We start from the raw sequence: 25,789 nt of genomic DNA on the forward strand, positions 1-25,789 counted from the left end.
GCGCAAGCCCGGCGCCGGCCTGGAGGAGGAGACGGGCCGCCGCCACTCGTGGCATGATGAGGAGGACGAGGCCTTCGACGACAGCCCCGACGGCAAGGCCAGGGAGACCAAGAGCCAGGAGGGCGAGGAGCCGGCGCTGGCCGGCGGGGGCCTGCGGCGCTTCAAGACGATCGAGTTGAGCACGGCCGAGCAGCGGCGCGCCGCGCTGTTCCCCGACGAGGAGCCCGAGCTGGAGATGGAGAGCCTGACCGACTCGCCCGAGGACCGCTCGCGCGGCGAGGGCTCCTCCAGCCTGCACGCGTCCAGCTTCACGCCCGGCACCTCGCCCACGTCCGTGTCGTCGCTGGACGAGGACAGCGATAGCAGCCCGAGCCACCGGCGCGGCGAGGGCAAGCAGCCGCGCAAGGCCCGGCACCGCAGCCACGGGCCCCCGCTGCCCACCATCGAGGACTCCTCGGAGGAGGAGGAGCTGCGCGAGGAGGAGCAGCTGCTGCGGGAGCAGGAGCGGCAGCGCGAGGCGGAGCAGCAGCAGCGCAAGGGCGCGGGCCGCAAGTCCAAGAAGGACAAGGAGGAGCTGCGCGCGCAGCGCAGGCGCGAGCGGCCCAAGACGCCGCCCAGCACGCTGTCGCCCATCGAGGACGCGTCCCCCACCGAGGAGCTGCGCCAGGCGGCCGAGATGCAGGAGCTGCAGCGCTCCTCCTGCTCCGAGTACTCGCCCAGCCTGGAGTCCGACCCCGACGGCTTCGAGATCAGCCCCGAGAAGATCATCGAGGTGCAGAAGGTCTACAAGCTGCCCGCCGCGGTGTCGCTGCGCTCGCCCACGGAGGAGCCGCCGGCTGCGCCCGAGGAAGGCGCTCGCAGGCCGCTGAAGAGCGCCAAGGAGATGTACGAAGACGTGATGCACCGGGCCCCCAGGTACAGAGCGTTCCCGGGCGCCGGCGAGCGGGACGAGGCGTTCGAGAAGGAGCCGCTGTACGGCGGGATGCTGATCGAGGACTACATCTACGAGTCGCTCGTGGAGGACGCGTTCGCGGGGCCGGACAGCAGCCCACTGGCGGGGCCGGAGGAGGAGCACGGACTCGCGCCGCAGCGGGCGCGGGAGCCAGAGGTGAGGCTTGTGGAGCCCCTGTATGAGGACCCGATGCAGAAGATCACAGACTTCCAGAAGGAGCTGTACGAGCTGGAGGGCTTGCATGTGGCTGTGCCTCAGGAAGACATCGTGTCGAGCTCCTACATCATCCCGGAGAGCCACGAGATCGTGGACCTGGACACCCTGGTGACGGCCGCTGGCGAAGCAAAGGAGCTGCTGGACGCCGACGCTGCCTACGAGCAGCTCCTGAGGCGGCAGCAGCTGCCGCTGAGCCCTGGAGCCCCCGCGGGGGACGAGATGCCCGCGGCCGGGGTGGACCTGGACCTGGACCTGGACCGCGCGCCCGACGCCTCGCTCACCTCCAGCGTGCTCTCCGGCGCGTCGCTGACGGACTCCACCAGCAGCGCCACGCTGTCCATCCCGGACGTGAGAATCACCCAGCACTTCTCCACAGAAGACATCGAGGACGAGTACGTGACGGACTACACGAGGGAAATCCAGGAGATCATTGCCCACGAGTCGCTGATCCTGACCTACGCGGAGCCCTCGGAGAGCGCGGCCTCGCTGCCGCCCTCGGACTCGGCGTCGCCCTCGCTGGCGTCCTCGCTGTCCTCGCTGTGCACCACGGACAGCTCCTCGCCCGGCGCCGGGCTGGACGCCGCCAGGGGCGAGGGCTCGGCGGACGTCTCCTCGTCCACCTACCTCCCAGGAAGCGTCATAGACTACCCGGAGGAGATCAGCAGACCCTCGGGGCCGGCTGGCGCCCGGGAAAGCGGGGCCGGCGCGGGTCCCGCCGCGACCTCCGTATCCGGCGCGCCCCCTCCAGTCCCAGAGCCGCCGGGAGCTGAAGCGGACTGGGCTGAGTCTGAGAGAGAGCCAGTGGGAAAAGCTAAGAGGGAAGCCAGCCCTGGGGTTATTCTGGAAGGGTTGGAAGCTTACAGAGATGAAAGGAAGGAGTCTGAGGCCGAACCAAGGAAAACATCCTTATCGGAGGCCGTGTCTGACCAGCCGTTGGCCCCTGCAGCGGCACCCCTGAGGAAGGAGCCGCCGGCAGCGGCACACTTCCCATCCAGGGAGGTCTTGCCTCGCGGAGGCCCACCGTCTCAGTTTCCGCGGGGCAGCCCCTCGGTGTCCTCCCTGCCCGCCAAGTCTCGGCCCTTCCTCCGAAGTTCTTCTCTGGATGTTTCAACCCAGCCTCCTCCCCCACCTCCGCCCCCACCCCCAAACGCACCCCGCCCGCCCCCCCCCCCCCCCCCACCCCCCCGCCCGCCGCACCGCCGCCCACACCCACCTCCCCCACCTCCGCCCCCACCCCCTCCTCCTCCTCCCCCTCCTCCTCCACCTCCTCCTCCTCCATCTCCTCCTCTCTCTCCTCCTCTACCCCCTCCTCCTCCTCCCCCTCCCCCACTGCCCCCACCCACATCGCCTAAACCAACTGCTCACCCTAAAAAAAAGTCCACAGTTGCTGCTCCCCTGACTCCAGCTACCGCAGCGGCGCCTCGGACTGACGCTGTCACTCCTGCAGAGGCGGCAGCCGTCCCTAGGAGTGATGGGTCGCCTGGAACAAAAGTATGCACCCCCGCACCCCCTCCTGTCCCCCCTAAGCCTGCCTCCATTCCCTCTGGACTCGTTTTCACACACAGGCCCGAGCCAAGCAAACCACCCATCGCTCCCAAACCAGCAGTTCCTCAGCTCCCGGGAGCTGTGCAGAAACCGAGGGACACACAGCCCAAACCAACAGGTCCACCGTTAGCTTCGGGCATGACCTTGAGTCTGGAGACCTCCGCGGAGTATACATTGCCTTCCCCCACCTCCCCCCTCTCCCCACACTCCAACAAGTCATCACCAAGGTTTGGCAAGTCCCTCATGGAAACGTACGTGGTCATTACACTGCCATCAGAGCCCGGGACGCCCACCGAGTCCTCAGCTAGCCAGGCAGTTACCAGTTGGCCCCTGGGATCCCCCCCACAGGAGCTGGTTTCCATCGACCCTGTGTTTTCTGTAGTTCCTCCTGTGAGCTCTGCAGAAATCCAGGGTTCTTCCCAGCCAGCCCTGTACCTCGCAGGAGCTTTGGAGACATTCTCAGTTGCCCCTGTGGTAATGCTGCCTTCATTTCAAGGAGCTCCGGCTCCACATTTTCTTCCAGCTGAGGTCTACAAGGCGGAGATTCCAGAACCCAGACAGACCATCGCCAGCATTGGTCCTGGCAGTGTTTCCGTATCAATTCCTCCAGAGCCTCTTGCTCTAGATAACCTACACTTAGAGAAGCACAAGGAAAATGGAAAACTGCCTCTTGTTGGGGATGCCATTGACTTGCGTACCGTACCCAAAGTAGATGTGAAAGCAACTGAAAAATGTGTGGATCTTTCTGCATCTGCTGTGGATGTGAAAAGACAGGCCATGGCAAATGACATTTATGGGAGACCAATGAGTGCCGTCCAGCCTTCTGTCATCAATCTCAGTGCAGCATCATCAGGGGTGACTCCAGTCTCCCTGGACATAGAGACAGTGACAGTTGTTGCATGCACAACTACTGCCAGTTATACCTCAGGCACAGAAAGCCTGGTGGGCATAGAACACATGATCCCAACCCCACTGCAGCTCACTACATCAAAGCATGCTGAGCCCCCATACAGGCTGCCCAGCAGCCAGGCCTACCCAGCACTTAGGGAGGAAGCACCAATAAATTTGTCTCTAGGTCCTTCCGCACATGCAGTAACATTGGCTGTTACAAAACCTGTCACTGTGCCTCCTGTTGGAGTCACAAATGGATGGACTGATAGCATGACCTCCCAGGCAATCCCTGATGGGGAAGTAGTGGATCTCAGCACAACAAAGTCTCACAGAACTGTTGTAACCATGGATGATTCTACTTCAGGTGTGGTGACCAAAATAATAGAAGATGATGAGAAACCTGTTGATTTGACTGCAGGAAGAAGGGCCGTGTGCTGTGACATGGTCTATAAGTTCCCTTTCGGCAGAAGCTGCACAACCCAGCAGCCCGCAACCACTCTTCCTGAGGATCGCTTCGGTTATCGGGATGACCACTATCAGTATGACAGGTCTGGGCCCTACAGTTATAGAGGAATTGGTGGAATGAAAGCCTCCATGTCTGACACTAATTTAGCAGAAGCTGGGCATTTTTTCTATAAAAGTAAGAATGCTTTTGATTATTCTGGCGGTGCTGATGCAGCAGTAGATCTAACTTCAGGAAGAATTTCTACAGGTCAGTATGACGTGGCCACAGACCTGTCCTTGAAATATTATGCTGTCCCTCATCTCATTTCAGGATGAAAATGTCGTCCCCATCCCAGTTTTGTTACATTTTCTCTTTTCTTTGGAGGTTCTGGCAGCATATTTTGGAGTACATGTGCGCTTCTGTTTCTTCGTTTATTTTTTATTTGTCCCAATCAGACAAATTGTCGCCTGCATGTGCCTGCATGTTCGACGTTGCTTTTGTTCTGCACCTAATTAGGTTACCCCGTGGATTTGCATGCAGTCCCATTCGTTGTGTTCGTCAAGATGAGAGGGCTGTCAGACACAAAACCCATCGTTCATGTGAGAACTGGACTATAACTGTACCCTGTGTTTCAGGTGAGGTAATGGATTATTCAAGCAAGACTACAGGTCCATATCCAGAAACACGACAAGTCATTTCAGGAGTTGGGATTAGCACCCCACAGTATTCCACAGCAAGGATGACTCCACCTCCGGGACCCCAGTATGGTGCAGGCAGTGTTTTGAGGTCGTCTAATGGTGTTGTATATTCTTCGGTAGCAACTCCAATCCCCTCTACCTTTGCTATCACCACACAACCAGGCTCCATTTTCAGCACCAGTGTAAGGGATTTGTCTGGCATTCATACAACCGACTCAGCGACTTCGTTGTCCGCCCTGCACCAGGGCCAGCCGATGCCGAGATCCTATTTCATAGCCACGGGTGCATCTGAAACAGACATTGCAGTAACTGGTGTTGACATCAGTGCCAGTTTGCAAACAATTACTATGGAAACTCTGACTGCAGAGGCAATAGACTCTGTTCCCACTTTGACCACAGCATCTGAAGTGTTTCCCCAAGTGGTGGGAGATGAAGGCACTCTTTTAATTGTCCCTGAAGAAGACAAGCAACAGCAGCAACTGGACTTGGAGCGTGAGCTCTTGGAATTGGAGAAAATCAAGCAACAGCGCTTCGCTGAGGAACTGGAGTGGGAACGGCAGGAAATCCAAAGGTTCCGAGAACAGGAAAAGATCATGGTTCAAAAGAAGTTAGAGGAGCTGCAGTCTATGAAGCAGCACCTGCTCTACCAGCAGGAGGAAGAGCGGCAGGCCCAGCTGATGATGAGGCAGGAGACCCTGGCTCAGCAGCAGCTACAGCTGGAGCAAATCCAGCAGCTGCAACAGCAGCTGCACCAGCAGCTGGAGGAGCAGAAGATCCGCCAGATCTACCAGTACAACTATGAACCATCGGGAACGGCTTCTCCCCAGGCACCCACGGAGCAGGCTATCCTGGAAGGTCAATATGCAGCCCCTGAAGGCTCTCAGTTCTGGGCCCCGGAGGATGTGACCACCACAGCTTCCGCAGTGGTGGCCATCGAGATCCCCCAGAGCCAGGGCTGGTACACAGTGCAGTCCGATGGGGTCACCCAGTACATCGCCCCTCCTGGCATCCTGAGCACTGTTTCCGAGATTCCTTTGACTGACGTTGTTGTCAAAGAGGAAAAGCAGCCGAAAAAGAGAAGCTCGGGAGCCAAAGTCCGGGGCCAGTATGACGAGCTGGGTGAGGGTGCGGCAGAGGATGCCCGGGGTTTTAAAAAGATTGTGGACAGTGGTGTCCAGACAGATGACGAGGATGCCGCTGACCGGAGTTACGCCAGCAGGCGGAGGAGGACCAAGAAGAGTGTGGACACCAGTGTCCAGACTGACGACGAGGACCAGGATGAGTGGGACGTGCCCACCAGGGCTCGGAGGAAAGCCCGCGTGGGGAAGTACGGGGATGGCGGTGCAGAGGCAGACAAGACCAAAGCCCCCTCCAAAGTCACCAGCATTGCCGTCCAGACCGTGGCCGAGATCTCTGTGCAGACTGAGCCCGTGGGAACCATACGGACACCTTCCATACGAGCCCGAGTGGATGCCAAGGTAGAGATTATTAAACACATTTCAGCACCTGAAAAGACTTACAAAGGGGGCAGTTTAGGATGTCAAACAGAAGCAGATTCAGACACACAGAGCCCTCAGTATCTCAGTGCCACTTCTCCTCCCAAAGACAAGAAGCGCCCAACACCTTTAGAGATCGGTTACTCATGTCACCTCCGGGCAGACTCCACCCTGCAGCTGGCTCCTTCCCCGCCCAAATCTCCAAAAGTCCTGTACTCACCCATCTCACCACTCTCATCAGGCAAAGCCTTAGAATCAGCCTTTGTACCTTACGAAAAGCCCCTCCCTGATGATATCAGTCCACAGAAAGTACTGCATCCTGACATGGCCAGAGCTCCCCCAGCAAGTCCTAAGACAGCCAAGATGATGCAGCGGTCTCTGTCTGACCCCAAGCCTCTGAGCCCAACTGCAGACGAGAGTTCCAGGGCTCCTTTTCAGTATACCGAGGGCTTCACGGTAAGAGTGTTTCTGTTCAGGTAGAAGACAGTGTGTGTGTTGATGCTAGTCGTGTGTGTGCAGACTTAGCAGGTAACCGGACAAATCGAGCACAAAATTCCAGGGGGGACTGTTACTCTGCAGATGTGGGAAGAAAATAGAAAAGCATGCCTTTGTTTAACACCAGAGGAGCGAAACAGATGAGGCAGAATGAGAAAGTTCATTCTTTCATGATTTGATGAAGTTGTGAGTTTTGTTCTAATGTAGAAATCCTCCCAATGTCCACTGTAGACTGATTTCAATGATATAATTTAAATGTATTCCCAAGCATAATAGAATACACATTGAGTATGAGCAGATAGGGTGATGGGTGACTGTCTTCGTTACTTCTCCCTCATTGCTGAGACAAAATACCTAATGCCCTAAATTAAGGAAGCAAAGGTTTATTTAGCTCACAGTTTGTGGAGGTTTCAGTGCTAACACCTGGCTCGAAGGCACGGCGGGATGGCACAGGAACAACTCTTTAGGGTGACAGAAGATAGCAAAAACAGCAAAAGCACAAAGTGGGGGGAGCAAACCTCCTTTCCCTCCTTATATTGTGTGCAGGCTACCTGCCCACACCCACACCATCTTGGTGCCCTCCTCTTGCACAGGCCCAGGATGCAGAACTGCTGAGTCACTTAGCCAAGCCTCTAGACGCCTCAAGTTGACACAGTGTCTCAACCATTACAGTAACCGTACATTTAGATGATGGGTACTGCAGTCCCCTCGTGGGAGTTTGTGGTGGGCATCTGGTCTGTGTGCTCTGCTCTCAGACGCAGCATTTGAGAAATAGCTTAGATCCTTTACTGGTCAGAAGAAATGGTTTGTGGCAGATAAATCTATAAGGCGTCATCATTGTTCATCCGTACTTATTTGGTTCCCGGCAAATTGCTTAATCTAACTTCAGCTGAGCCTTAGTCATAGCAATTAGAGAAGCAAAAAAGAATTTTTACATTTAAGTAATATAGTTTAATTATTTTCTAAAATCATGGATATGCTTTAAGGGAAACAACATTCAGAGATATGTTAACCATATTTATGAAGATTACTATAACTGAGAATGAAAATAATCACCCTTAAAAAGTACATGATAAAGAAAATCTAATATAGAACTATTTAGAAGGTTGCTGATAGGTACATTAGTTGAATTTAGAACAAGCCTTCTATTCAAATTAGAAGAGCCCCTAATGCACTAGTTTCTGAATGCTAAAGCTTTTCAGTAAATATTTCTGTAGTATTGCTACATTTTCACTGACCAATATGTGCTTAACATTGGCTATGGGCTGAAAAAGATACCATTAGCTCTAACTGTAAATTAATTTATAGGTATATAGACATATCAATCACCATGCTGATAAATACATTAATTCATTAGTTTTATGATGGAATTTTGTTATGTTCTTTCTTAAACTGTGTATCTTACAATTAAAACGAAGGTCAGGGATCCCTAGTGAACTGAGATTCCACTGAGTCCATAGAGAGTTACGTTATACATAACTTTGTTTCTGGAATGAAATCTCCTGTGAAAAGTAATTGCCAATTCAGTTACAATAAATGGGCATTTATTTTTGTACCTCTGGCCTATAAATGCACTGAAAGAGTTATACAGAAAATTCAAAACTGTTTTGAACAGTATGTAAAAAGTAATACGCCAGGCTTCTGACATTAGAAAGAATAGGCTTTTCCAGTTGGTGTATTGATGATTTACTTAATATTCCTGTGCCCTCAATCAAATGAACTCAGTTAAGCAAGACACTCAAGTTATCAATATATTTCCTTGCAGTAGTCACTTTGAAATTGGAAGTATGCAAAGAAAGATACAATGAGCAGTAGAGGCTGTATTACCAATTATGAAAGCATTAAGTTACTGATATCTAGTGATAACCTAAGCTGAGTAGAATTACTAAGTGTTACTGAATTCGAAACACCGTGGGTGTTCAGAGCTCAGATGCACAACACAGTAGTTCTTCCAACTGGCCGAACTCGGTGCAGACTGGGGAATGCCAGTGTACAAGCTCTTTCACTGTGTTGTAGCATGCAAAGTAGACCATTTTATACACAGGGACAGTTTCCTATCACTTTAGGTACTTTAAGATGTAAATTTTATAATTAGTTTCTATCAAATATCTAGACAGATATTGATTCTATTTTAAACTAATTTCTTAATTGTCAGTGTGGCTAAGAATTAAACTAAAAAATAATTCCCTAAGTGATAGTCACCATGATATAAATTAAATTTAAGAAGTCTAGCTGAGTACTGTAGATTACAGACTGAATTTTCACAGGCCTTCAGAGTTGGAAAAAAATGTCACCACTCCATAGGCCCCGAGGCCAGGCAGAAGGACACTTACTGCTGTGTGAAAGATAGGGATGCCAGTGGTGGCGGACCTTTTAGAGCTTTCAGTGATACACGGTGGACTCCTTCCACTTCGGTCTTTCTCGTAGTCAGTTCTGAGATACAGTGGGAGTGACTTTCTGGATGGACCTCAGATTGTGTCACTTTCTGCACCAGCCAGGAGGGCGTCAAATGAGGCTGCTTGAGACATTGCTCAGAAAGGCCCACTGATGGCACCCGTGCCTCCTCATCTTACCCTCATCCTGTCCTGTGGGTGAACCACTCAGGCCCATCTCAGCCACACCGGGACCTCCCAGCAGATCTTCTGGTGTCCCTCACCCTATGTCAGGTTTCTGCTCAGGCTTCCCCTCCACAGAGACCCCAGAGTTCTCTAAAGTTATGCCTATCACAGTGAGTTCACTTTTGACCCTGCATGTATGCAGATTGCTTATTAAATATGTTCTGCATTTCATTTTTTCCCACTAGAACATAAACTCAATTTATTTATGAGAAAGAATTTTTTGGTTCATTGTTGTATTCCCAGTGCCCAGAAAGATACCTGACTCATCATAGGTTCTCTATAGTAATTATTTAATTGCATAAATTAGTTATAGATAACTCTGTCAAGCTGTTTACATTTTGGAGGACTTCAAAAATTTGTCCCCACCCCAAAAAAACAAAACAAAGCAAAACAAAATTTGAACCACCTTAAACAAAAGCAAAAGCAAAATAAGTTCATCCTCCTAGTACACATTTTGTGTAATTCAGTGTTACAGTATTTCCTCCTGCTGTCTTCTCTTTGCTCTATTTCCCCTTGTTGAATGTATAACTGTATACTCTGCCAGGATTCATCTGAGTGCAGTATGTTCACACGTGTCTATGAATTACCTCTAGCATCCTGTCTAAGATGAATTTGCAAACCAGAGCATGAAACCAGTTCTTCATGCCCATTCTGTTTCTTCTGCACAATGCGACTGGTCCGCATCAGCACAGTGGGTCACCAGTAAGTTTAGGAAGGAAAGTTAAGCAAGTGCCCTGCAAAGTCGGGGAGGAAGGGACAGGGCCCACTGGGAGAAATGGCAGTGAAAAATCGAATACTGTTGCATGACAGTGAAGAGAGGCTGTTCTGTTCTGGATTCATCACTCGAAGTGCAACAATTGTAATGATATCTCCATCAAGAAAAGTGGTACATTTCAGGTAGTTCCTGTCTTGTTAGCAATGATACCCACTACTTTTTGTGCTAAAAATGCTACATATAAAATATTCTCACCTCTGTTGGGCACAGACTATTAAGTAGTAGAACTGTTTTGTGCTATTTTCATACCTGTTAAACAGTTTAAGAGGGTTTTTCTTAAGTATTAAGCAGACCCTTTATTAAAATCCTTTTGTTCTACAGTTTAAGCCAGGATCCTATTGAAAAGCAGATGGTATTCATGAGCTGATTGCTGTAAGAATGTGTTTTGCTTCACTGGTAGCTGTTGTGATAGCTATTTTTAAGATATTTTTTGGAACCCTCCAGTGTCTGTTTCTGAGAGTAATTTCCATAGCCTAAATTAAATTTTATTTTTGTCAAACTGTCTTATATTCTCCCAAAATAGAAAGATTTAAGGAATAAACGTCATGATCCCCAAATTGGTTATGAAAAATAACACATAGTAGGAGTTATTTTTCATTTCCCTTTTTGAAATCAACATAAGAAATCAGTCTATTAAGATTTTGACTAAATCATCTGTTTTATAATAGTAGTTTTTTAAATATGCCGTAAAATTTTTAATGTCTTACATTTCTTTATGGTTAAAATTTTATACCATGAAGTCCAACTATTGTAAAATTAGAATAGGATATACTATTTTGAAGTATTTTTCAATATAAATAGCAATAAAATAATTTAAAGTCAATGATTAAGAGTATATTAATAATGACAAATAAATGCATATATATATAAGTTGTCAATGAGTAAAACCCAGAACATTTTCATGTTATTCTCCATTCACTGTTTAATAGTTAATATTTGCTGCTTTGTTATAATCAATTTTTAGAATGAATTTTTAAACAAATCTTCAGATACTGAAGGAAAGATCATTTTTGCTATTCTTTCCAGACATCCATATTTCATAATGTGAAAGTGATTCTAAGAAACACATTTATATTCCTATTGTTCCATGAAAGACCTCTCCCAAAAGGTCACAATGAATGCTCCAATGTGCCACTTTAACAAAAGGAAGTTCTGGTTCACCAAGCATTGATTATTACTGGCATAATTTATTAAAATATGACATTCTTTAACATTATCTTCCTAAGTATTTCATCATATTGATTTCCCACCAATTCACTTCATTTTCTATTTTTGAATAGTAGTGAACTTTATATTTGGCTAGAGAATAAAGCTATACACACAGTCTCTCTAATATATCTCCTCCAAAAACACACACACACACACACACACACTACATGCACATACCATATGCACACACTATTGTGTATGTTTATATTTCTACAAATTACTAATTGCTTAGGATTTAGTAATATGCTGCATTAGCTGTTACTGAGGAAAAACTGAGTAGACTATGATGATTATAATATAAAAATCAGGAAAAGTTAGGGGCACATTTTGAGATGTTATTTATATAATAGCATTACAGTATGTTCCAGTAATTGACATTTTCTTACTCTATACAACATCACATATGTATGTATTTTAGGCATATATCTATAAACATGTACATAATACACATGTAATGCATAAAATACTTAAAGAGTTTTACAACCTTATGTAACTAAGCAATGTTTCAGTTAGAGGGTGGTGGGACCAATCTGTAATACCAGCACTTTGGGAGACTGAGGCACAAGGACCACAAGTTCCACCCCAGCCTGTACATCTTAACAACTTAGTGAGACTGTCTCAAAATAAAAATAATAAAAAATCCTGGGGGTGTAGCTAAGTGCAGAAACCCTGGGTTCAATGTCCAGTAGTTCAAAAAAGAAATCAAAACAAAGCAACAAACACAGGGTGTCACCTGCTGCTGCTCAGTGGAGGTACAAATCTTCATTTTCTGCCAAGTTTACTTTTCTCTCCATATTTTAAAGATGAGAATTCTGAAGTCCAGGTCAGTGTCCCCCATACAGTGCACTTGGCTACTATCAATTTCCTTTGCATTAAATAAGCCCAGCTAGTTTCATAGACTTTTGTTTTGGAAGGGTTCTCTATATGGAATTATGTGTAGAGTTTTAATCAGGAGAGCACTAGATAAGGGAACCTAGAGTAGGTAAACTGAGTCTGAAATGGACTAGCTAAGTACTGAGAGGTAGTTTAACCTGAAGTTATCAACAGTAAAAATTTATTTTAATTTCACCTTAAGAACAAATTGCAAATGATTCAAATTAAAACAGTTGAAAAATTAATTTAATCATTGAAAATAAGATAAATTATTAGGAACAGCTATTTCAGTATTTTTGGCTGACAAAACAAAGAGTGCCTATAATTATATGAGATGACAGATTAAAGCTTAGCATTATGACAAACAGAAATTTAGAAGACTTGAATCTGAATGTGATTGTCCTTGTCATTCCTTCTCTCCTTTGTTCTCAACAGAATGATTAAATAATAGTGCATGAAAAGAATACAGACATTTTTCTGCCTCTCTGCTAAACCATTCTAAGTACACAACACATCACTCTTGATGGGTTGGCGCACATTTTCTTCTTTGATCTTTCGGTGGGATCTTTTAGTGTGACAGGGACAAAGGCAAGTCGCCACTGTTTTTTCTAACAAAACTCAGCTGTAATCACAGACAACCTTAGTCTCAGGGGGAAAGGCTACTTTATAGTTCGGTCACTTAATTCTTCAAACCTTGAGCTGAAACTATTTTGGAGTGTAAAAATTTTCATCATATTTCATAAACAACTCCATCAGAACTTTAAATTTCCTTCTGACATAAATGAATGGCGTGAATTTCTTCATCATGACATAGGTATTAAAGTGGCAGAAACGGCTCCAACAAAAATGAAAGTGGTGTTGTATTTGGAAAAAGCTTCTTTACTGGTGGTTTCAACCAGTTCTTCATTTATGGTAGGTGTTGATGCCAGTCATTGCCCATTCAAATACCCAGCAAGCAGAAATCTCAGATTTCTTTGATTACCCATTTGGAAAATAATTTGGTTATCCATTCATTTCTACCCTTGTTCTCATGGTAATGACTGTGTAGATCTAAGAATCAAAGGAAATATTAACCATTTAAAATTACATTTATTAAAGCTGCTGTGCTTTTATAAGCCCATCAGCTTTATCTTCTAGAAAAATCAGTAAATTATTTCTTGACATTAATTTAATTTTCCATCCCTTAATGAATTCTCAGTAAATAAACAGGAGCTTCTGTAGCTTATATGGAGTATGGGTCATGGCCAAGTACTTTACAAGAATGCTTTGCTTTTAACTTAGTTTTGGGGGAACTGTTTCACATAGTTTAGGTTTATGAAGAAGAAATACTTCATATATTTGCAGACGTGTAGACAAAAAAATTTTAACTGCTTTAATGTCATGTTTTCAGGTTGTGTTCTAGGCTAAGGGGTAATCACTCAATGAGAGAAAAAATAATAGAAATTTCTATGATTTTGTGGTTAGGTGTTAAAAGAATCTGAAAATAAAATATATTTGTTATTCCACCATGATTTAGTGAGTGGTTTGGGACAGTATGAAAATGATGATTATATTTGCCATAGGCTTTCATAGGTAATTATTAAAACATTTTTCATAATTTTTAATGATCTAGTACTCTGGAGGTACAACCTGTAGCAGTCAGAAATCTAATATTTCATATCCAGCCATGTAGCATGATTAGAGTTACTCTTTGTCATATGTAAAATAGAGTTAATTTTGTTCTGATGAGACAGCCAATATATAAATACTTCATAGAATCACTGGAATGACTGTTATCTCTTATTATTCTTCAGTGCTTTGTCCTCAGTGCTATAATTCACTAATAGGCAGTACTGCAATATTTAGCATCCTTGTGTATGAAAGAATGCGGAAGAAAAGGATAGAAGAAGAACTTTTATGTCTTTGTTTACAGTTATGTCTTAGGATAAGTTGTAATTTTAATTCTCAAAAATTTTTCTTAGCTTTATTCTATTTTAGGTTACCTATGTACACCATCTAGCCCACTTCCTGATAAAAGACTGTAGTCATTATCTTGTTGTGACACATAAACAGTTTGGCTCTGGAGGGAAGTCCATTACTTGGGTGCACATTTAGCAGTCAGTATCCTCATTCAGCACCACCGTATACAGGTCGATGTGTAGAAAGTGACAGCAGACCTGTTACTCCAAACTGTCCCTTACCGTGTTCCATAGCTGTTCAGTGCTGCCAGTACCTGTGAGCCACTGCATGGCTGCTTTTGTTCTCTCCAGGAGGGCCCCATGCTGCCCAGCCAAGGGCGCGCGGCCGGAGCTGCCCCCATGTGTTCTGAAGAAGTGACTACAAAAGATTAATTTTGAATTTAGCAATAACTTCAAGGTTAAATGGAAAGGAAAGGGAGGTCAGCAACAACGTTAAGCACCTTTTCTCCTAGCAAATAATCTAGAAAATGGAATGAAGCAAAATTAAATACATCTACATTCTCACCTAGAAATGTGTTTTCCTAATGTAAAATATAGAAATATAATGTGTTCTGATGATATTGGCCCATTCCAAGTCCTCATAGATCTTTGAAGAAAACACTGCCTGTGTTTACATATTGCAAAGTCTAACACAGGGTCCAAAGCCATGACTCTTTAATGTCCTATCCTTACCACTGCCTCTGACTAGATAGAGACAGACAGACAGACACGGAGGATAACTTCGTGGTCACTGTAACTCAGAAGATCCACTCTATAGTGGTGTGGCTGGATTAACTGATATGTTAAAATGTACTTTCTTCTTGTTATGAGGAATAATGACAAGTATTCTTGCTCTTTAATCACATGAGGGTAATTCAGTGTTACACTCCAAATGCTGTACAAGTGAAATGCAAGAGTAAAGTCTGGGTCGATTTGGCTCATTGCCCACTGATGAGAAGTCCCTCCCCATAACGGTGCCTAAAACAGAACCTGCTGGTGGCTAAATATTTGTTAAGTATGAAAAGGAAAACTATGAACTTTTTCATATTTACTTAACACTGAGCATGCAAGATATGCAATGAGATACTATTGTCAAATTCAGATAAAATTTCTAAAAGCATATCAGAGCATAATGTCTCAAATGAGAAGTACATTTTACAGTATTCTACGTACCACTGTACAGAAACTTTTGGCTGATAATTTTGAGCATCTTTTCTAATACTTTTTGGCCATTTGTGTTTCTTAGTTAATGACTAAGACCTTTATCTGTTGTTTAATTAGATTCTTTAGGGACAGTAGTTTGTAAAAGTCATATTTTAATATTTATGTGCCAAAACAGCTAATGAAATAGTCTGTATTTTAACATATCAGTTAATTGGCAAATGAACTTGTATAATGATTTCAGAAGGGTACTGAGCCAAACCATCTGATTATGAATCCCACCTAAACCACTCTATTTATTTCTCTAGGTAATAAAGAACTATGACCCCATACAAAACAGATTAGTGAAGATTACATATATCTTACAGGGATCTACTTTTTTAAATTTATAGGGAATAATACACTCACTCAAAAAAAAATCACAGAAATATCAAGGGAGACCATTTGACAACTGTTTCTTACCAAAGAGCCTCACAATTTAGACTCATGATGTTGTCTCCAAGCACAAGTCATTGTGTATTTAGATTTTGAAAGCGTAATTGTTCAATGTTTTGTGAACTTGTTGGGAGTGTTTCTTCATGTCTTACATAACAAGAATGTGCAGGAAGTGGAAACAGTGTTGGCCTCTCCCAAGGCCCAGGCAGCTCGGAACTGGGCCATGTGCGAGGGAGGCTCTACCTGCTGCAGGCTGCTGGAGAGTGCCCAGGGCACACTGTTTGCGCTAATGTCTCTTCCTTGGGAAAGTAGCCAACAGGAGGAACACTTGAAATAATTTTCGCTGAAAAACCTAAGGTAAAAAATTGAAGCTCTCATGACAGGTTTCCACAGACAAAAGTACTATGGTTCCAGCTAAAATCCTAAAGTATTCTGGGGGCAAGGAAGTGAACCTTAGAGTTTCATTAATAACCTGATGGCTAGTCCTCTTTCTTGGAAGCGGTGCAAGCACTGGTCCAATCTTACAAGGCAGGAAGTGTCTGTCAGACACGGAAGAGCTGAAGCAACAATCACAGAGTCTGTCAGAAGGAACACGCCCCACACCTGGAGAATCTGAGCCAGTCTGTCTCAGCAGGGGCGCAGGCCTGTGTACAGATGCTCATTCAGTAGGGAAGGCCAGTGAGATATTAGTTGTTTATGTCCATACCTCAAAGCTAATTTTAAAATATGAAAATGTAAAAGAGTACTGTTGTGGCATGTGTCTGTAATTCCAGCACTCTGGGAGGCCGAGGCAAGAGGACTGCAAGTTCAAGCTCAGCCTCAGGCAACTTAGCAGAGATAAAAAAAAAATAAAATAAAAAACAAAAAGGCCTGGGCATCTAGTTCAATGTGCAAATACTCTGGATTCAATCCTCAGCACTGTGCGGGAAAAGAAAGGAAAGGAAAGTGCCAAGATTTCAATGACTCTTTTTTTCTCTCCACTAACACCTTTGCATCCACAGTGCCATCAGGTGTGCTTCGTCTGCCTGCATCCTTGTCCTTTGACTACCTTTGTGTCAAAGCTGAGGTCTCACACCAGAGTCCTCTACGTCCTGCCACGTGTGTGACAGCGGTGGCTGGCACCTCCTCGCTCTCTGCTCTTCACCCCGAAGTTCGTCTCTGGGGATCCTCAGTTCCCCGGGCTGTCTGACTTTTCCCATAGTTGCCTTCAGATATGGCACGCACTCCGACGTGTCACCGTCCCTCTTTGCTGCCTCCCTCGTGTTTGTCCCTGTGATCACCACCCTCATAATCCAAGGCTGACCACAGTAGCTGTCCCCACTGCTCATTTACCTCGCAGCACGAGTGAGTGCGGTTATTGTGGTCTTCTCTCCTGCATTATGCCCCTCATCACCTCCGCAGGTAGCCGTGGGGTGGGAACACTGAATGAAAGGTCAGCTGCACGCTAGTATAAGCTTGGCCTTCTCAGCCTCCTCTCTGGTTTCCTGTCCGGCTCAAATCCCCTGTGGTCTGTCTCAGTCCTGTGGGCACGTGAAATGCCTCTGCGTGCTGGTCACCACATCTGCAGCCATCTTCATGCGGGCAAGGAGTGGCCTTCGCCTCTGCCCTGCGCCGTCCTCCTGTCCTCCTCACGTGCAGCCCTAGCGCCAGCTGACTTCATGATGTCCACAGCTGCTGCAGTCCGGTCAGCCCTGCATCCTGGGCCCCTCGCTGTGAGTGTCAGCTGAATGCAGTGGCTGGCTTTCAGTGGGCAGAGGATGGAAAAACAGTGAGGTCGCTTTCCAGATAAGGTGACAGAAGGGCCCCCTGCCTCCTTGCTGTACCACTCTTTGACCTTCCTGGCTTCGAAACCCTGAAGCTCCCCCAGCCCTAGCCACTCCTGGTCCCCAGCCTTGGAAGGCGGTTGAGCTGGCCTGGATTAACGGCCTGCAGTGAGACAGGACAGCCAACAGCACCAGTCCAGGGCACTGAAAGTTCTGGTGAATTATTATGTAGCACTGGACAACGAACAGTCTACCACTTTAGGCTACAGTCTCAAGTGCTCTGTCTGCAACTGTGACCCTAGAAATGGTTCAGCTCAAATCTGTTTCCTTGGCTCAAACTCTGCCACATGCAGCAGTGTGAACCTGAGTAAGCTGCCTGAGCTAGCCAGGCCCGATTTCCCATCTTCATAAAGCGAGGATAATGACAGCGCCTGTCTTGTAGGGCTACTGTAAACTGAAACAAGCAGTAGACAGCCTAAATCCTCAGTGCCTGGCCTGTGCGAGCTGTGCCCCTCCTGCTCCCACTCTGCTGCATCTTTTCGTCCTGGACTGTTCAAATTACTCTTAGGGGAGTTTCCTTCTTCTACTTTTGTTCCCATCCTACTCACGCTGCATTTTAGCCAGAAGGCTTTTCATGTGCGAATGTTGTGAGTGTAGTCTGCCCTTCAGTGTTTCCCCATGGAATTAAGCTAAATGTAGGAGCTGTCTACATAACTAGCAGGACACTGCTTCTTTCTAGATCCGCTAGTGGCATGGCTGCACCTCCGTGCTCTGCATAGGTGCAGTTTGTGGAGCCCCTGATGTTCTCACCTGACTCTGGACCTGTGTGAGTGAGCGCCCCTGTGCCAGTGCCCATTCCCTGGCACTTAGCACATTTATCATGAACACCTTATGGTTCATTATCTGCATCTCTCCCATGGGGTGAGGGCCATATGGCTCTGACTCACTTTGTTTCCCTGAGGTAAAAACAATGCTTGCTTCTCACAGAGGTGGGTGCTGAGTAAACATGAGCAGGATGATGAGGTCCCGCTCTCACACAAAGACTGAGCTGCAGGGATGGCAAGCAAAGGAAAGACAGGGTAGTTTTGGAAATAAGTTGGGAGTAGCAAGGCCTGTGACTCTATAAGGAGAGATATAGAACGGTGATTCTCGTGCATATCATCCCTTCACATACACCCCAATCTGATTAAAATACATGTTCTCTGTCAGTAGTAGACATAGCTGTGTAACAAAAATATATTTTAATATGTAAATGTGTACAAATACATGTATATAGAAATGCAACACATAATATAAAAAGGAATGAGAGTTTAAAAAATAACCACTTTCAGAGTAAAAAAAATAGTTTCCCAGTCTCTACATCCAGAACTGCTGTTTTGGCTTCATTTCTTGTCGTATCTCTCTTATTTTCTACGTTCACTCCTGTATTTTTAAGCAGGCTTTCTCTTTTCCTCTTCACTCATAACTGTAAAGATTCCATGTGGTTCTGATTTGTTACCTTCCCCTCCACCCCAGCAATCTGGTAGAGTGTCTGTCTTCTCATAGGAAACACAGTCAGAAAAGTACATAGTGACTTTGTTGCTAAGGTCATGACGTGGAAACTCCACGTGGGAAACATCCTCAGACTTTTAAGAAGCCCACAGCTTGACCACTATCATTTCATGAAAGATACTCTCTGTTATATTTGGGTAAAAATTAAGCGTGGAGGTGAGAAACCAACATCTAAATTAATAAGTAAGAAATTGCTACAGAAGTTAGAGTTTGTGCATTAAACTTTAGTCACATTGCACATTAGTCTACTTTTCCCGAAATAAGTGGAGTGCTTTTTCTTATGCTAACATTCACCATCTGAGCAATTGGGTGTCTGTTAAAGTTCTTTGATAAATTTTAATAGTAAAATATACTATGTGCATATTTTCTAATAATATGACTGTGTCATTTCAGCGCTTAGAACCTTCAGTGTCTCCTCTTGCTTCCATAATGAAGTGTAAATTCTGCATAGTATCCGAGACCCCATGTGACTAACACATCCCTCTCTAGCTTCCCTTCTGAACTATTTCCACTTCCCAACAAACCATGCTTGGACCTTGTGCATTAGGTATTGGGGGTCCAGGGATTTATGCATCCGTGTGTCCATTCCTTTCCCCATCCATGTGTACTGCTGCCAGAACCCTCTCCTCTGTGGACCTTATGGTTTGTTCAAGAAATATCACACAAACTGTCTCTTCAGACACCTGGCATACAGATCCTTTCTTCTATGCTGCCTAAGAATAAAGTATAAGATTTTAGTGTAAAACTCACCACTTTAAAGTTTACGTCTTGAAGGTCTGTGTTTTTAAGCTCTGAAATCTGCAGGAAGGCATAAATAATGCAAAGGTCATTCATCTTTATGTCACAGCAGAGTAGCACAGGACATGGCACCAAATGGAGATTCTGTAAGTACTTACTGGGTGGATGGACAGAGAGACAAACAGAATTCTCCAAGCTCAAATATTTAAAGTATTCATTTCATATTAGAGTTCTCAACAATGATTCCAGGTAATATCATAAAATAGTAATTTTTGGACATATCTTCTAGAAATTTAGAAAACATTATATTTAGAGAACCAGGATTGATAGTTTGAAAAATATCAGATAAGTATGAAAAACTTGTAGCTAAATCTTACATTACTTCAGTTTACCTTCTCCTAGTTATGATCTGCTTCTTCCAAACCATTAAGTAGAGCACTGATTTTACGTATTCAATAGAACACATTGTCTTAACACATGCTTCTTTTTTAGCATGTAATCTAATTTAGAAATTTACAATTTAGGGGGCTGGGGATTTAGCTCAGCGGCAAAAGCGCCTGCCTGGCAAGCCCAAGGTCGTGAGTTCGGTTCCCGGTACCAGAGGAAAAAAAAAAAAAAAAGAAATTTACAATTTAGATTATTTGTATTTTTTAAAAAATTTGAATTTTAAATAAATAACATTAAACTTCAGCATTGGCATGAGATAAACATGGATTAAATCCCAGTTATGCCAGTCATTAGTAATGCAAGCCATTACTAAAATTATATAAATTATAGCCAATTTATATAATGCTTCCAAAGTTAAAAATATCCAAAACATAGAACTAATAATAATTCCTATCTTACAAAGTTGTGTTAGAGATTTAACAAGATTATATAGGAAACTCAGTGCATAGTAAGTTTTGATGGATTTTTGCCTTTTAATACCTACTTATTACTGTCAGAACAGCGCATTAGCCCTGGATAAACAATATTCTGTAGACTTCGGCCATATCCTCCCCTCTCTTGTGTTTTCAATCACTTCCTCTTCCTGCTCTTGACCTCTTTTCCTTCACTCATTCCAAACTACAGCCTTGCCTTTTCTTAGCCAACTGTGAAGTCAGTCCATCCTCAGTTTCTCTGCTATCGTTTGCTCTTTAGTGCAGTCACTCTGTGGAGACTGGTTTTCTTATAGTTCTCTAGAACTAGGAGCTTTCCTGTTCCCCAGGAGGTACTAGGTCCAAACACACTTCTCAGGATTCCTGAGCAGCGTGTGGCCTGGATGAACATTTGCATCTTCAAACTGGTCAGCCATCTCGAAATCATCTGCTTTTGTTTCCACATGGAGTCTGAAATACTCTTCCATGTACCAGTTAATTTAATGACATTGTTTGAACTATTTTTGCTTATTTTTATTTTTTTTCTATAGAAAGTCTTTTTTGATTGACTCTTTTCCTCTCACTGCATAAATTTGGAGTGAGGAGATTCTGTTACATAAACAGGTAAAAAAATTACAAGTTGACCTAACTTATTGACACAAATATAATAAATTTTGTTGTTATTAATCCTTTTAAACATATGCTCCCATTTCATAGGGGATTTAATTCACAAAGACATTCTTTCATTTATTAGAGTAAACACATTGAATGTCTACTCTGTGATGATCAAAATACCACATGACACTGTTTAAAAAGAAAAATCAGAATAATTATATTGCTCAATAATGCTATTCTAAATTATAATTTTTTATCATTTTAAAAGATTTGGTTGACAGACCTACTCTGCACACCCACAAATGAATGCTGCCTAAAATAACTAGCCTGTGCACATGACAGCAGTTCTCACAGACACAGATAAGTAGATGAATTTTAGTTGACTAAGACTCTAATTAATTAACGGTTGTTTAGGTTTGAAATATACATTCAGATTGCCCTCCCCTCTGTGTTTACCTACAGACCTTATCTTCATGTTTTGAAACTTGATCTGCATATCCTACTTACAGACATGGTGCATAACTCAATTTGCTGTTACTATAAGAAAATACCTGAAGAAGTCTACCTTATAAAGAAAAGAGGGTGATTTAGTTAGCAGTTTGGGGTCCAATGCATGCACTGGCATCAGCTGGGCTCCGGTGGAAATCACGGCAATGGCACCACAAGGAGGGCACTGTGCAGCAGGAAGCCATTACATGGCCAGGACGGGGTGCACCCCATTGACTGCAGGTTTCCCACCAGGCCCCACTTCTAAAGGTTCTTCACCACCGCTCCACTGTCAAGCCAAGGCCTGAACGCTTGACCTCTGGGGTACAGACCCATCCAACCACAACATGTGGCATGCATTTAAATATGGACACAAGGTGCTTATAATTCAGTGTTTAAAAAGTGTTTATATAAAGGAATGCAAATATATATATGCATAACAGAATGCAAATATAAATGAAGTACAGGAAAGAACAAGTAGTGAGATTACAGGCAGTTTTGCTAATGTGAGATTTAAGAGACTGTGACACAAGGGAAGACCTGAAAAGAAGGAAAGGTGAGTGCTGAGCAGATCTTTGGCAGCCTGACAGCGACTTGCTCATCCCGTAATTGTCAGTGGAGAAAGGTGGAGGGAAAGCAACGGGTCAGCAAGCTGGTACCTGGTCTCTCAGAGATGGCTTGGGGTAAACAGGCCTTCTGACAGCCGTTTCTGTTACCGTTATGAAATGATAAGGCACTAGGCAGACCAAGACTATACACATTTGAGAATATGAGTGAATATGGATTACTCTAGAGAAGGAGCAAGCTCCTCATAGCAACAGATAGTGATAATTTATAGGTTGATAAAAAGGTATCATGCTTATCTTATGAAAGATAAAGACTTAGCCAATAATGGCTTCACACCTACCATTGTGCTACAGATTTTAAAAATGATAGGTGAAAACCCGAAAGGCAGTAGTAGTCTTCATATTTTAGGGTTCTGAAGATTCCATTAGATGAGAATGAGTTTCAGGAAGAATTCACCTTCCCCTAGAGCACGACTCTGAGGAGATGTGTTATGCAGTGAGTACTGTGTTTCCAATGAGTTCTGAACATAATCACTGAGTAAAACAGGTTACAGTAGAAATAATAACAGGAAAAAAGAGAAATCTGCTGTGTCTGTCATCCTGGACTATATCAAAGGAGCATCTGACCACAATGTGCATGGCTTTGTTCACTGTGGCAAAATCATATAATTTAACGGAAGGCAGGGAAGGGGAAAGTCCACACACAGACACAGATATATCAAAAACACTCACCTTAATAAAAGCTTCAAAGAGAGTTTTCTAAAATATTTTATCCAGATCTTGAGAAAAAGGAAAAATTAATCTCTTTGGGACTTTCCCAATGTGTAAGGCAAGAACTGTCACACAGTCCGTCATTGCTAATGCTTTGTCCAGTGAGGGAGAAACTAGTTTTCTGCTCGACTGCTCAGCCAGGAGGGATGACTTTCAGCCAGAAAACAAAACAAATTGGAGCAAGAGGTGCATTAAGGAGAAGCCTCAGGACGGCGTGGGAAGCGCGGAGTCCCGCTGTCCAATGTTTGCCAGAGAGCACTTTCATCTGTCTGTGAGATACTGTGGAATAAGTTACAAATGGTGGCTTTAAAATGTGTTGTTCATTTTTATTCTCTTGTACTGTACTTTAGTTTCTCAAATTTTATCCCCACTACAATCTTACAATTAGGGGAATGCTTTTTTAAAACAATTTGAATTATATTCACAAATAGCGAGTTCTTTCCGAAGGCAGCATAGAGCCAAGACTTCTTCACCTCACAGAGTGAAGGGCTACAGTGATCTGTGCCTGTGTATTTACAGTGCTGTGCTGCTGGAGGGGAGAGGTTCTTCACTTTTTATCTTCCTCACACTTCGTAGTCATCATGACTCCTCATAGATTCTCTCTACGTCTTATGAAGTATGAGAGTCCTGAGAAGAAACGAAGAAAAGAAAGTCAGAGGCAGTACTGTTTGTCTGAGTATTTCTCTTCTTACCATGGTAAAAGACAAAAACCCTGAAGTAAATATGGATGAGGAGATGTTCAGATCGAGTGGGTTAAGGGACTCTGAAGTGATGTGTTCCCCAGTTCTGTGGATTTCATGGCACAGTTAAAGCGTAGAGACCAAGCCCTTCTCATCCTTATAAAATGTAAATGATCCCAGCTATGTTTTAACTTTCTCTTAGCTTCTGGACAACTTTTTGTCCTAATTCTTTCTTAAATCATTTTTAAGATGGCAGAAGTTTCTTGATTTTAAAATTAAACCAGGATATGCAACGTATCTCCCTTGATACTTCTAGTATTCAGCCTCTCAAACTAAATAATTATCTTGTTAAGGTTTTTACCTTCTTTTAGGTATGTTACTGCTCCTTCTGGTAAGCATAGAATAACAGACGACTGGCTGTCTTGATGCTAGCATTTACTGTGTTTTTCAGTCTTACTGGCAGTTCCTCACACTTTGACCTTTGAAAGGTTATTCTAGTAGTGGAAACTTGCCTGAGGATTCTCTGCAGTATCTTAATCTGTTTTCCTAGAGCTAGATACTTTATAAAGCAAAAGGGTTTTCTTAGCTAATGTTTGGAAGCAGAAAGTCTAAGGTTGAACCATCCTGCCCATGTGGTCTCTGGGAAGGTACACTGGCACACAGTGGTTACTAGGGGGTGCAAGAGCAGAAAGGACAGAGGCTGTGTGCACCGCGGACCCTGCAGAGGGTGGCCTTCCTGTACACTGATCTCCTCTTGGGAAAAGTAAGCAGACAAAAGGATTGACTTTAGGGTCATGAAACAAATTATGACAAAACCAGAGTCTGATGCCTTCTTAGCTTTATTAAGCTAAGCATAACCTAGAATATCTGTATTTTATCCTTTAACCCACCCAGTTGTCAGTTCCAATTATCAATTCCCTTAAGAATCCAAAATTAAGGTATTATGATTACAAATAATAGCAATCTACTCATCATTAAAGAGCAAATAATAATAGATCAGTGATCTCTTCCTAAGAATGTTTTCTCATGGATTCCTGTATCAGCAGTTCTCAACCAGGATCTCTAATCTTCCCAGAGATAGCAGTACGTGGTGACATTGGGGATTGACATGGTACGCTGATGCTGTCTACTGAGTCAAAGCCAGAGGTACAACCATGTGCACATCCCACAGGGCACAAAACCACATAGCATCATTGAGTACAAATGCCACAGACACCAAAGGTAGCAGGCACTGACAGTCACCTCCATGCATGCTGGGATATGAATAGCCATGCTCCGTATGCAGCTACCTGGCCAGCTGTTACCACTTTCATTCCCATGGCAAAATCGGTGTTGGGGACTCTCATGGGAAAGCATTACGTGTGCTCTTGAAGCACTGCTAGATTATGTCTATTGCTTCAGTGTTATCTACACAGACGGCCACATCAGCATCTGAGGAAATTAAACTGGGCTGTCACAATTTGCTCTTTGACAAACTGTATGGATCACCGCCTCCCGGGCTGTGTCGCCGCCATTGCCAGGCACTGCACGTGCGCAGTCTGATGGCTGCCGGTATTCCACAGGCTTCTGCAGTCAGTTTGACCAGTCTGTAAAAGCCAGGTTACTTCATCCTTCCCTAAAGAGGAAAATGGAAGAACTGAGATTTTAATATAGATATAGCACTCAGGGTTTTGTTCTGTTTTCCTGTGCATCTTATTTCTTCTTGCAGTTTTGTACTTGCTGTTTGCATCGGCTTTCTTAGATGTGTTTCCACCTCACATGTATTAATGCATCCCAGGCCCCAAATGAAGCCAAGTCATCCCTGGTGTTTCTCTGAAAATTTGCATTTCATCCTTCTCCCTCCACTTAGAAAATAGCCTTCTATTTAAATCCTATCCATTTGTTAAGACCCAGATGTTCTATTTGCTGGTCTTTACCAAGCTAAAAGTAAACCCTTTTATCTGGCCCCACACGTTCCTTTTATACCCTCCTCTAACTGACTTTCTGACATGTCATTTGAGTGACTCTGGAAGGATT

The 25,789-nt window shown here is 44.4% G+C and overlaps 1 protein-coding gene across 1 annotated transcript in view; it reads left to right on the plus strand.

Moving 5' to 3' along the window:
• Pclo (piccolo presynaptic cytomatrix protein) overlaps nucleotides 1–25,789 on the plus strand; it is a gene marked incomplete at its 5' end in the record, with an annotated part of 335,712 nt that overhangs the window by 164,621 nt on the left and 145,302 nt on the right. Inside the window, 3 exon segments of the mRNA XM_013510507.1 lie at nucleotides 1–2,312; nucleotides 2,460–4,316; nucleotides 4,685–6,699. Coding sequence (XP_013365961.1) covers nucleotides 1–2,312; nucleotides 2,460–4,316; nucleotides 4,685–6,699 — 6,184 coding nt within the window.

Source organism: Chinchilla lanigera, unplaced genomic scaffold, assembly GCF_000276665.1.
Source record: "Chinchilla lanigera isolate Chin_1 unplaced genomic scaffold, ChiLan1.0 scaffold00009, whole genome shotgun sequence".
NCBI lineage: Eukaryota > Metazoa > Chordata > Mammalia > Rodentia > Chinchillidae > Chinchilla > Chinchilla lanigera.